Raw genomic sequence first — 13,372 nt, 5'->3', positions numbered from 1 at the left:
TGAGGCCGGGAAGCCAGCGCGGCTCCCCTCAGCCTCGGCCCCTTTAAGTGCTTCACTGACTCAGCTAAGCTTCCCCCCCCCCACACCTCAGGTCGCGTTTTTTATGAATGAAAAACGTCCTTACATTCATTATATAAACAAGCTTGTGCTGATTGGCCAATGTCCCCCGGTGCATAAATTATGTAAAACAGACCCCTGAGTGGGTGGAGAAAGACCGACCCTATACCAATGGGGGCCGGAGTTGCTGGGGCGGCTTGGTTGGATTTGTCCGAAGACAGGGTAAACAAGAAGTGATGGACAGCCGCGGGAACAGCTGCTGACCAATGGGAACGAGTCTGGGCTAGGGCCGTGGGCCAATGGCGACGGGCGGAGCCAGGGACGGCGGGGGGGCCGGGCCAGCGCTCCAGCCTGGTTGGCAGCTGAAGCGCAGAGTCCAGCCGCTGGTGTGCCGAGCGGTTCTCGGTCTCTGGAGCGGTTCGGTCCGGCCAGTCGCCTAGGCGCCCAGGCCCGGTGCACGCGTGCGTGAGCGCGCCAGCACCGCCCGGGCCGCTGCGAGGGGAGGAGGGCTGCTGCCTCAGGTGAGGGGGCGTTGCGGGAGGAGTGGGGGGGGACCTTAGGCAAGACGTTCTGCGACGGGTCTGAAAGGCCCAGGTAACCAGAGTTCACGGGCTCATTCGCCATCCTCAAAGTCGGGCTGCACATCTGCGCTGAGCCCCGCCAGAGGCTGTATCCCCCCTCCCCCCAGGGCCCGGTCCGGTTCCCGGGAGGCGTCGGGCTAACGGTTCCGGAGCTCCAGGAGCACGGGTTTCCGCACATCGCGGGGGAGGCACGCCGGAGCGCGGGGTGCGGGGCTCCGGGGTGGAGAATGGGGGGCGCAGAGTTGCGGGGCTTTATTAGTCTCTAGAGATCCGAAAACCCCGGAGGGACTTGGGGAGGCTCGCGAGAAGAGACGCTTGGCGGAGCTTTGCATTTGGGAGGAGGGGGCGGGAAGCAGTCCGAAGGGGGAGTACTTGAGATCCCCCCCACCGTGATCGAGAGAGGAGGTAAACGATGCCGGCGTGTGCAGTCTGCGGGCTGGGGGTCGGCCGGGAACTTATTCAGGCCTTGCAAGTTTCGTATTGGGGAAAGTGGACATCCAGTCCCCCCCCCAACCCCCGTTCTCACCCACCAAGCAGGCTGAGGGCATCGGGCGGCGACTCCGGAGGGGGAAGAAAAAACGGGGAGCGCTACAACAGCGGCCTGGGGATGGTTGGGGAAGGAACGGGGTGTGGAGCTGGACGGGTTGATGCCGGAGCCTCGCGCCGGATTCAGGATCTGGCTGCGTTTTCAGGGATGGGGGGTGGGGCCCCGATTTCTGATCCGGGAGGGGGGGGGGTGTCAGAAAGATGTTCAGGCTTGGGAGGGGATTGGAAGTGGCTGGCTGCGCCTGACGCCGCACCTCGTTTTTATGAATGTGGATGACTTTTATGAATGAAGCGGGTTTCTTTGGTTGGCTCGCTGCTCCCTGCGGCTTTTTTTTTTTCCTATCCTCCTCCCCCCCCTCCCCTTTTTTGTGAATGAAGCTTTGAGCTTGCTTCCCAAAACGCTGGGTGAGGGGCCTGCTCCGAGGCGCTGGGCGTGCAGTGGGGGCGGGGGCGCAGCTGAAGGAGTTTTCATGAATGGGGAAGGCTGGGAATTGGGTGGAAGTGTGTCTTGTTTTGTGAATGGGGCCCTGCGCTGGGGATCCAGTTACAGCCTCTACCTGAGGTGGCGGCCGCGGCTCGCTCTCCCATTCATAAAACCAGGCCCGCTGCGCGCCACAGGGGAGGGGCTTCCACCGCGACGCCGCGGCGGGGTGAAGTTTTCCTGGGGGCACCTGGGAAAGTGGGGGTGGGGCGGGAGTGGGGAGGCGGGGGGCCCCACAAAGGAAGTGGTTGAAACTCCTGGATGAACTCGAGCCTTCCCTTTAGGCTTTAAGTGAATACTTTGAACACAATGTTTCCAGCCCTTCTACTCAGAGCTGCCTGAAAGATCCGCAGAGTTGCTTTTGAATTCGCTTACGGCAGTTTCTTTTTATTGCATTTTTGAGAAGATGTCTTTGCTCTTCGGGGATGAAGTACTTTCATCGTGTGCCGAAAATACCGCACCCGCGGGTTTCCTCGTCTCCTGCCCTCTCCCTCACGGCATTTCTAAGGCCACGATTTTTTATTTTATTTTAAAGTCGATAGAGAGTTTTGATTGTACTTGAACTCAGTGCTAAGGCTGCTGAGATTTTGTGTGCATGTTGGGTGACATTTGCGTGAGAAGCTTTCTTCTGAACGTTTTTGCGCTTATTTGGAAGGCATTCGGGCTGGCAGGAGTGTTTTTCTAGGAAGTTATGAGCTGTGCTATTTTGCTCCACTCGCCTTTGACTTTGAAAATATCTGATTACTTGGGCCAAGTGCTGAGAAAGAGACAGGGTGAAGTGTTTTCTTATATCCTGCTGGCTTATGAAAATTGGATATGTTTCACACAGTGTGAAAAACAAATTGGATGGAAATGTCCACTGGAAGAAAAAGTGCCCTGTTCAAAGTGTGTATATAAAAGTTAAAGAAATTCTTCTTTATGCATTTTGTGTTGTTGAAAGATGGAGTGAGAGTAAAAGACTCCCCTTTTTGTTGACCTAATTGGTTTTCATTTGGAGACTAAAAGTGTTTAGGAAGGTGGCACTTTCCTAAAATGGTTACTTAATTTCTCTCCTCACTTGTGACTTCAACCAGGACACCTACCAGTGCAGAAATGAGTTATATGCATAATATATGAATACATATATATTTCTTTTGGGGCCCATATATATATATATATATATATTTCTTTGGGGGGAAGTTTGAGTCAGCTGTAAAAAACAAGCTGAATTTTCTTTCCATGAATCTTTTGCTTTTAATGCTTTTTTTTTTTTTAAATAAAAGGTCTTTGGTACAGATGCATTTAAACTATGTACAGTGGAATTTAGTTTTCTTTCCTCATTGCTTTTCATAGATAGCTCTTTAAAAGTTGAAGATATATCTTTAGTTGTTATGGAGATATTTATGACATAAGAGACTCACACACCTGTTTGGACAGACAGAAGGTTTAGGATTTTAGTGAAGAGAGAGAGTATGTGATATGAACGTATACTTCTAAACCATTTATTTCTGGTGCCATACACAGTTTTTACCACCGACCTAAAAAATACTTTTAGAAACAGTGTGTGTCAGATTTTTAATTTCCAGTAACTTGGAAAACTTAGACCCAGTTTCTCTACTTCCTGTCACTGCACTGTCAAAGTTATCTCAAAAAAACAAACAAACAAAAAACCTCTACAAAAGGTCCTGGAGAATCTTCTGTACCAAGAACTAGAAATTCCTGTGTTTCTCCAACCACCCCAGTACTGGGGCTTGAGCACCATATTTGCTTGCTTTTTCACTCAGGGCTGGCACTCTGCCCCCTTGAGCCACACTTCCACTTCTGGCTTTCTGCTGGGTAATTCATGATAGAATCTCGAGGATAGAATCTGCTTGGGCTGGCTTTGAACTGGTCCTCAGATCTCAGCCTCTGGAGTAGCTAGGATTACAGGCTTTCTGGAGTCTGGCTGGATATCACTTTTTTTATTACGAAAATAAGTTGTGGGGTTTTTGTGTGTGTGTGAGTATATGTGTCTTTTGGGGTGTGTGTATGTGTGTGTGTTGTTCTTTTGTAGGAGACTGGCAGTACCACTATCTTAATGATAAGAAAATGATAAGTACCAATTTTAATGATAAAAAAAATTGTGTGTGGTTAAATGAACTTGACCCTGAGTACATTGTGAAATTTTTTGTTGTTGTTGGTCATGGAGCTTTAACTCTGGGCTTGGGCGCTGTCCCTGAGCTCTTCAGCTCAAAGCTAGCACTGCACACTTTGAGCCTCAATGCCACTTCCGGTTTTCTGGTGGTTAATTGGAGATAGGAGTTTCCCAGACTTTTGGCCCTGGCTGGCTTTGAAACTAGATCCTCAGATCTCAGCCTCCTGAGTGGCTAGGATTACAGGCCAGAGCACCAGTACCTGGCTTGTCATGACTTTTTCATACTATCAGTCTAAAGCTTACTATTTGGTTACTTAAGAGTGGGCTTTACAAGATCAAGGTAGTGACCTTACGATCAAGCCCTAAAGAATAACCACTACAAAGTGATTTAATTTTCTCTCTCTTCCCTACTCAGCTAAAATCTCCCAAATTCTTATTACAGGAGATCTCTCTTCTCTCAGAAATTGCTCAATGCTGAAACTTCTCAAAGTGATAAAAGAGACATTGAAAGCACCATGGATGGGTTTTATGATCAGCAAGTCCCTTTTATGGTCCCAGGGGTAAGTTTCTATGGCTTTTGATTTTTTTTTTTTTTTTTTTGGTTATCCCTCTATAGTTTGATTCCACTCCCTTTGGACCACTTTACTACACTTGAGTCTTGGGTCTGTTGGCTTCTTTCAGAAATCTCGATCAGAGGAATGTCGGGGGCGACCTGTGAGTGACAGAAAGAGGAAATTTTTGGACACAGATCTGGCTCATGATTCTGAAGGTAGGGAAGCTTTCTCCTCCTAGTAGCTTCTAGACTTCTCTTTTCCCTAGCAGAAAAATATCCCTTCATTCTCTTTTTTTTTAAATTCCAGAATTGTTTCAGGATCTCAGTCAGCTTCAAGAGGCTTGGTTAGCTGAAGGCAAGTTTCTTGACTATCCCATTTTCCATATAAAACATTTTTACTGTGCTTTTTAATAAAATGTAAAGGTCTAAAGTTTTGTTTTTTTTAAATCTCTTTTCCAGCACAAGTTCCTGATGATGAACAGTTTGTCCCAGATTTTCAGTCTGATAACTGTAAGTACCTTTCTAATGGTGATATACTTGATCTTAAATTGGTCTTGGGGGGCTCGGGCCTGTAATCCTACCTACTCCAGAGGCTGAGATCTGAGGATCTCTATTCAAAGTTAGCCCAGGCACTAACGAATGGGAGATTCTTTTCTCCAGTTAATTACTGGAACATGGAAAGTGGGGCTGTGGCTTAAGGGGGGTAGGGTGGTAGCCTTGAGCTGAAGAGATCAGGGACAGTGCCCAGGCCCAGAGTTCAAGTGCCATGACCCACCAGAAAAAAGTTCCAGTTAATTGTGTCTCGAATATTCTTCAGTGTTAGGCAACAGATTTGGACAGTGATGTACATGTAATTTACTTCAATTATTCAGAATGAATCCTAAACTTGCGTTCCATATTGAAATTATTTCTGAAGCACTTCTATTCTTTGTAGGCAAGATTTACTGAATATAATTACAGGTTAAGTTTTTTTTACTTTAAAATACTACCAAGCTTGAAGCTTGAAATTACAAAGATATATGATGTTAGACCAAACATCTTATGTATTATTCATCCACTTTCTTAGCTTTTTTTTTTGTTGTTTTGATAAGTTAAGCCTTTGGACTGGGGATATAGCCTCCCTCTTAGAGCACTGGCTTAGCATGTACAAGGTCTTGGGTTTGGTGCCTAGCATGCTCTGGTGGAGGAGGTTTTTTCTTTGATAAATCTGACATTGTCTAGAAGATAGTTAATAGAAAACTCCATTAATTATGGTTTTACCCAACATCTCAGTTGCATTTTCTCCTCCTCCTCCTCCTCCTCCTCCTCCTCCTCCTCCTCCTCCTCCTCTTCCTCTTCTGTGTGTGGGGGAGGAGGTGGGAAGGGTAAGTGCTTGAACTCAGGGCCTGGTCACTGACCTGACAAAGCGAGTACTCTACCACCTGAACCACAGCTCCACTTCCAGTTTTGTTTCATTTTTTCCTTCCTTCCCTCCTTCCCTCCCTCCCTCCCTCCCTCCCTCCCTCCCTCCCTCCCTCCCTCCCTCCCTCCCTTTGTCAGTCCTGGAGTTTGAACTCAGGGCCTGAGCACTGTCCATGAGTTTTCTCAAGACTAGAGCTCTACTACTTGAGCCACACCATTTCTGGCTTTTTTCTATGTATATGGTATGGCAGAATCGAACCTAGGTCTTTGTGCATGCTAGGCAAGCACTCTACCACTAGGCCAAACTCCTGGCCCCCAGTTTTGTTTCTTACAAGTTACAAAAGGAGGGTAGGTACAGGGTGACTTGATGCTCTTACTTTTTTGGTGTAGTTGCTACAGTTTTACTGTTCAGAGTAGAAGTAAAATCTTCTGCTTAAAATGGTCATTAAGTGGTCATTACCTGAGATAATAAAATGCCAGGAGGAGTTCCAAAAGTAACCCTTGGTGCTGGTGCTGGCAAGGGCATTGTTAGCTGGGCCCTGATTTTGGGGGGCTGTCCTCAACAGGTTTTAGTGCTTTTATGGTCCAGGCAGAGTTATCAAGGACAAGGCTGGCTGATGAAATTCGAGCAGCACAGTGTTGCTCTAGAGAGCATTAGTCACTGGCGAATGAGCAGGTTTAAGAGAGGCCCGGAGAAAATGCTGCCTCTCTTGAGAGTTGCATCATAGAGAAATTCATGTCTCTTAGTCATAGTTTATAATAGCAAGCACCTGAGCCAGGCAAGGATTTGATTTCTCATTTTGCACCAACTAATTCTTCCCAGCTTTGTTTTATGTGTGTGTGTGTGTGTGTGTGTGTGTGTGTGTGTGTGTGTGTGTCTGTGTAAAATGCCATGGGGGAAGAGAAGATCTTTGAGTATGTAAAAGCCATGTATTCTAAATCTATAAAATTAAATGAAAGAACAGAAGAGTAGCAGCTAAACGTATTTTTTAATGATAGGCCTAAAGTCTAAGGCACAATGCCATAAAACTTTAAAAGGGAATAGACTGTTAGCCACAGATACATGGTTACCTCAGCTTTGCCACAGCTTGCTGTGGATATTTTCTATATGAAAGGAAATGGTTGTTAATTATCGCCCTTTGATTGCTTTCAAGTGATTGGGAAGCTTGCCACTGAAAGGCTAAAGATAACCCAAATGTGTGTGTGTGTGTGTGTGAGAGAGAGAGAGACAGAGAGACAGAGAGAGAGTGCACATGCGTGCAAGATGAAAGACAGTGCTACTGATCTTAACTTTGTTCTGTGTTGACAGTTTGGCCGAGCCTTTCTGGTTGTTACTCAGAGAAGCATAATCTATAGTCTGTTTTGGAGGTGACTTTCTTGGTAGAGTTTCTTTGAAATGCTTATATGACACTTGTGTTGCTTTCTTTGTGACCCAAAGAAGTTAAAAGGGAAGTGAGATGGCCACATCCAGACTGATTACATATGCCAAAACCCTTGTGTGGTCTTCAGGGCAAGAAATCAGCCTGTATACAGGATTTGTATTTGAGGAGATATTTATCTGTGGGAACAGAGTAAAGTGAAGAAATCAATAAATGTATTTTGGCTTCTTTTAATTCCTGCTTAGTGAATAGAATGTGCTAAGTTCTTTAATTAAAATACAATACCTTAAAAGGAGGTGCTATGAGGAGATGTCCCTGTTCACTAAGTATGTTGTATGTGTGTGTGTATGTTTGTGTTTGTTTGCTTTTTGCTTTAACTCCTTAAGGTTGAGCTTAACAGTGTTTTAAGGATAAAATGGATGGTTGAGTAGCATTAAAAAAGCCTGCTGATAATTCTTTTCCATTTGAGTCTTCTGAAAGTACAGTGAGAGAGGACGGCTTGTTGTAAATAAGGCAACTACTTCAGATGTTAAGCAAGAGCTCAAGTGTGGGATGGCGCAGCCTGGAGTCCTTCATTCAGGCTGCTATGTTTGGCTGCAGATCAGGGTTCACATCAAGGAAGCCTGGGACAAGTCAGCATTGCCCGCAGCTTCTCAGTGTGCGCTTTTTACAACCTTATATGGAGGACTGCCCCACTCTAGATATATCCTCCTGGAAGAATCTATGGCTTCCAGTAGAGAGAAGAAAAGCATTCACATTTCAAAAAAGTGCTGATCCTGGAGCTTGAACTCAGGGTCTGGGCTCTGTCCCTGAGCTCTTTTTGCTCAAGGCTAGTACTCTTTACCATTTGAGCAATAGCTCTGCTCCTGGCTTTTTGTAGTTAATTGGAGATCGGAGTCTCTCAGACTTCTTTCTGCCCTGGCTGGTTTCAGTTCTAACCAGCATCCTCACATCTCAGTCTCCTGATTAGAGATGTGAGCTACCAGCATTAATGAAGCTTTAACACTGGTTTGGATCACCCAATCAATGATAGGAACACTAGATTTATCAGTGAAAGCAATTTTTTTCCTTTGTGTAGAAGAAAAATTATAACAAAGGTTACTGGCAATAGTAAGCCTATCCTACTAACAGTGATTAAGGCTTTAAATTTTCATGATGAAACTGAATAGGTATGAAAAGTAGGAAAGGAAAAATGTGGGTATGGTGTTTGGATATTGATTTTGAAGATTATGGCTTTTTGTTAAAGAAATTATGTTTTGAAAGTTTCCAGACTTTAAGTTTCTTACCTATAAGAGTCCATGGTAGGGCCGGGAATGTGGCTGAGTGGTAGTGTAGCTTGCCCAGCATGCACAAAGCCCTGGGTTCAATTCCTTGGTATCACATATACAGAAAAAACTGGAAAAGGTGACTCAAGTGGTAGAGCACTACCCTTGAGAAAGCCCAAGAACAGTGCTCAGGCCCTGAATTCAAGCCCTAGGCCTGGAAAAAAAAATAAATCAATCGTTTAAAGTGTGACTTAAACAAATGAAACCATATTAAGTGCAGCTTATCTCTAGCTGACAGATTTTTCCCTTTACCTCTCAGAAAAATAGACTGTAGCTAGGTACCAATAACCAAAACCAGTCCAGAGGCTGAGATCTGAGACACTTTATCTCTAATCATCAGTTAGCTGAGGTTAGAGGTGTGGCTCCTGTGGGAGAGCACCTGCCTTAAGGGAAATAATTGCCAAGCGAGCACACAAGGGCTCAAGTTCAAACTCCACTACCTGTGTGGGCACACATACTCCTCACAGTAATCAAGGATCACTTACCTGGAAATACCTTTTTTTTTTTTACCTGCCAGCACTGGGCCTAGGTGCTGTTACTTAGTTTTTCTTTTCCCGCTGAAGTTGAGCCACAGCTATACTTCCAGCTTTTTGATGGTTAGAAACAAGAGCCTTAGGGATTTTTTTCTCCCCAGGCTAGCTTTGAGCTGTGATTCTCAGATCTCAGCCTCCTGAATAGCTAAGATTACAGGTGTGAGCCCACAGCCCCTATGTGGAAATTCTTAAAACTCAAATTCAGGATAATAGAATATGTGCCCCATGAATTTGCCAATGCTTCTTATTATCCCTCATGAGTTCTCTCATTATCGCCGAAGATCCCAGGTTGTTTAAGTTGCTGATCCCTTGTGGAGATAAGATTCTCTTGCCCCACCTCTAACTTACCAAAGGTCTGGAGAGCTGTCTAAACCAACCAGGGGTTTGCCGAGATGGGGGAAAATGTTTCTGCCCTTAAAAAAGTACTCAACAAGCCACACAATGGGGTTATTGCATTCAAGGTGCTCTCACCCGTTTCAGATACCTGGGGAAGACTCAGAAGCCTTAGGGAGTCTGGCTATCCAGTTGAACTCCTAAGTTTTCTTCTTTCTATGATTCTGAGAAAGTTATTATGTGTCTTGGAGCTTTGAGTTTTTCCATTAAGGATTTGGAAGAGGTATAAAATATAAAAAAATGGTGAAAAGTGGTTTCCTTGAAGATATTAGTTGCAGTATAAATATATAGTATCATAATATACACAGAGTATAAATATACAGTAAATAAGTATACATATACAGTAAAATAAAAGCATGTGTATGTGTGTACGTATTTATAAATAAGTAGATATGTATTTGTGTGTATATCTATAGAACCAAGTATGTATTAACCAATAGAGCTATCAAACCAAGGAATCTGGTTTAGTACATATACATGTACATCTTTACTATATATTTGCACAAAATTAAAAAAGCCATCAGCAAAAACTGGAATGGAGCACTTCATTGTGGGGTTGGGTAGATGTTATAGATGTTACATTTATTTTTCAGAACTGGCTACTTAGGTGCATGTGTGTGTGTGTGTGCTGATACTGGGGTTTGAACTCAGAGCCTGAGTGCTTCCGTTAGGTTTTTTTGTCTACTCAAGTCTAGTGCTTTAGTCAAAGTTTCTTTCCGGCTTCTCATAGACTTTCCTGCCAGGTTAGGCTGGCTTTAAACTGAACTCCTCAGATCTCAGCCTCTAGAACAGCTAGGATTATATGCATTGTAGTTGTATTCTTAGTATGGATTTTAGTTCTGAGTTAAAAACTATGGGGCTGGGGGGCTGGGAGTTTGGCCTAGTGGTAGAGTGCTTGCCTAGCATGCACAAAAACCCAGGTTCGATTCCTTGGTATCACATACATAGAAAAAAAAAGACAGAAGTGGTGCTGAGGCTCAAGTGGTAGAGCTCTAGCCTTGAGAAAGTCCAAGGACAGTGCTCAGGCCCTGAGCTCAAGCCTAGGACTGGCAAAAAAAACAAAAACCAAAAAACAAACAAACAAACAAAAAAAACATGGGGCTGGAAGTTTGGCCTTGTGGTAGAGTGCTTACCTAGCATTTATGAAAACTCAGGTTTGATTCCTCAGAACCATATGCATAGAAAAGCCAGAAGTAGTGCTGTGGCTCAAGTGGTAGAGAACTAGCCTTAAGGAAAATCTAAGGACAGTGTTTAGGCCCTAAGTTCAGTCCCCAGGAGCGGCAAAACCAATCAACCAACAAACAGAAACAGTCATTTTTTTCAGGGTAGTATTGTGAACAGTCAATTAACTTCTTGAATAATTGAAATTTTTTATGTTAAGAAAACACGGAAAGAATCCTATCTTAAAATTACAACCTTGTATTGGGCATGTGACTCAAGTGCTTGCCTATGCCTAGCCTTCTTGAGGTCCTAGGTTCAGTCCTGTGAGTGAGGATGGTAAATCCATGGTCTCTGAATCAAAATACAATTTAGAGAATTGTTTTAAAACACAAATGACCCCTTTTCTCCCTTGCTTGAAGTGTTCTTTTTAGATCTGTTTTAAAAAAGAATAGAAACTAGAGGAAGTACAAGTAATTTCCTAAGGACCAGCTAATTAACTGATAAAATCAACTTTTCATAAATTCTTTGCAGTAGGGGGAAGTAAGATTAACCATGAGGATAGCCCTTGAGCCTGAAACATGCTGATCCAATCCTATGATTAGTCCACTGGGATATTTTATTTTATTTTTTAAATTTTGGGTTTTTCTTTTCCTGTTTTAATATGTGAGGTAGTATAAGTGTGGCAGTCAGTGCTTATCTTCTGTACAGAGGATATCATCAGCTCCCAGGTGGGAGTGATGAAACTTTGATGCTTCCTTGCTCTGTGGTCTAGGGCCATTTCTATTTGAAAAAGTTTTTCTTAAAATCTTTTCAGGTCCAAAGGTAACAAAACAAAACAAAAAGCTACTAGAAACTTCAAAAGAAGAGGCCTGGCAAAGTCAGGGCTCCAGTTTGTGCTTTGCTGGAGTGAGTCATCCTCAAGACAGGGAGAGAGAAGGGAAAAAGTGTGAGGGAAAACAAGATGGAAAGATGACTTGGCCCCCAGGTTTGGCATTGTGACTTGGTTTTAGCCAGCTCACCACAGAGAAGGTGAAATAATTTGAAATTCTTTTTTTTTTTTTATGGACTTTTATAGTCTCAAGTTTGAGACTAGTAGGGGTTCTAAAGTGGCCATTAATCTAAACTTGCTAAGTGTTTAACAAAGTCTTTCTCCTAACTTTGGTTCAGCTAGGCATATTTAAAACAATGGCAGGGCCAGGAGCATGGCCTAGTGGTAGAGTGCTTGCCTATCGTGCAGGGTGCTCTGGGTTTGAGTCCTTGGTACCACATACATAGAAATGTAGGAAGTGGTGTTATGGCTCAAGTCATAGTGTGCTAGCCTTGAGAAAGCTCATGGAGCTCATGGCTCCAGGCCCTGAGTTCAAGCCCCTGGACTGGCAAAAACAAACAAACAAAACCTCCACAATGGCTATAATCCTAAGTACTTATTAGGCTGAGGTCTGATGATCACAGTTTGATGCCAGCCTAGGCAACAAAAGTCCATGAGACTCATCTGTTAACCACCAAAAGCGGAAAGTGAAGCTGTGGCTCAAGTGGTAGAGAACTAGCCTTCACTTAAAAAGCTACAGCAGCCAGGCCTGGAGTTCCAGCCCAAGTACGGGCAGAAAACAAACCAACAGATTTTTGTTTTAATTCCGTTTCTTTGCTCTTAAAATCCATTAGCCATTTCTATTCTTTTGTGTTTGGTTAAGACTTGAGGTAGGATTAATTTGTGCTATGCAGATCACTTGTGTAGGTGCCAGAATTAACAAAATCCGACAGTCAATCAGGAATTACCACTGACCCTCTGTTCTTAAGCCTCTAGTTTTCCAAGGTTACAGCACTTAGCTTGAGAAAGCTGAAAATTTGAATTATCTGCCAGTTGTACACCATGTAGTACCCTCCTTGTTTAAGCTCCAGGAGGGGAAAAAAAAATCACTTACTGGAGCCTGGGGTAAGTTAGGGTATATTGTTGTTATTATTTTGCCCAGAAACTGTTTGCTCCACAGTTTCTTGGGGTTTAATGGTGGCAAAGTACTTCCAACCTCAAACTGACAGCCCCCTCTCGGGCATAAGGCTGCCCTTGAGGCAGCTTGGGCCCCATCTGTGCCCTGGCGCACAGTACTTCTCCACTTGGAATCCAAGTTGCTCAGTCTTCTCATGTTGCAGTTCCCAGCTCTTGGATGAGGGCCAGGCCTGCTGATGCCATTACCGGATTAGGTTGCTTTTTAAAAAATTTATTTTGTGAACTCATCAAGCTCATTTAACACAGGCTTTGGTCGTCAGTTTCTATCATTGTCCTTACCATCCAGGCTCTCCTGAAAAAGTGGCAAGACATTAGGTCCCAGTGTGTGTATGCATGGCACACAGGAGAAATGTCAGTATGCATGTGTGTGTCTAAGTCATAACTGCAATGTAAGTACATGATTGGGCCTGGCAGGTAGATGACAATGAGCTAGATGTTAAAGGAAGAAGAGCCCCCCTCCCCCCCATTAAAAATAACCAAAACGGGCCGGGAGTTTGGCCTAGTGGTAAGAGTGATTGCCTAGCATGCAGGAAGACCTGGGGTTGATTCCTTGGTATCACATACATTTAAAAAAAAAAAAAAGCTGGAAGTGGTGCTATGGCTCAAGGTGGTAGGGTTCTAGCCTTGAAGAAAAAAACCCAACAACAGTGCTCAGGCCCTGAGTTCAAGCCCAGGACTGTCAAAAAAAAAATAAAAAATACACCCTCCATTTCTTGTAGACAAAGGAGGCTCTCTTGCTTAGGTGGAAACTATAGGGAAAATTCTGTGCAACACACTGAGATCTGGTATTAAAGGGCTTGGAGATTGAGACTGACCTGCTAACAGCCAAGGCACAGTTATGATC

General features: G+C 44.2%; 1 protein-coding gene across 2 annotated transcripts in view; it reads left to right on the top strand.

Moving 5' to 3' along the window:
• The first annotated feature begins 446 nt into the window (after window positions 1-446).
• The window catches only part of Etv5 (ETS variant transcription factor 5), a 70,414-nt gene continuing 57,488 nt past the window's right edge, over window positions 447-13,372 (top strand). Inside the window, exons 1-5 of one of the 2 annotated variants that reach the window (XM_090343411.1) lie at window positions 447-578; window positions 4,221-4,338; window positions 4,460-4,547; window positions 4,639-4,686; window positions 4,791-4,841. In XM_090343411.1, the coding sequence (XP_090199537.1) occupies window positions 4,294-4,338; window positions 4,460-4,547; window positions 4,639-4,686; window positions 4,791-4,841 (232 nt within the window). In that variant the 5' untranslated portion in view covers window positions 447-578; window positions 4,221-4,293. Of the gene's footprint in view, window positions 579-877; window positions 1,044-4,220; window positions 4,339-4,459; window positions 4,548-4,638; window positions 4,687-4,790; window positions 4,842-13,372 lie in introns of those variants that run through there. The other variant, XM_090343401.1, reaches the window with a different exon arrangement.

Source organism: Megascapheus bottae, chromosome 1 (assembly GCF_031878675.1).
Source record: "Megascapheus bottae isolate mThoBot1 chromosome 1, mThoBot2.hap1, whole genome shotgun sequence".
NCBI lineage: Eukaryota > Metazoa > Chordata > Mammalia > Rodentia > Geomyidae > Megascapheus > Megascapheus bottae.
This window is presented reverse-complemented; position numbering and strand designations above follow the sequence as displayed.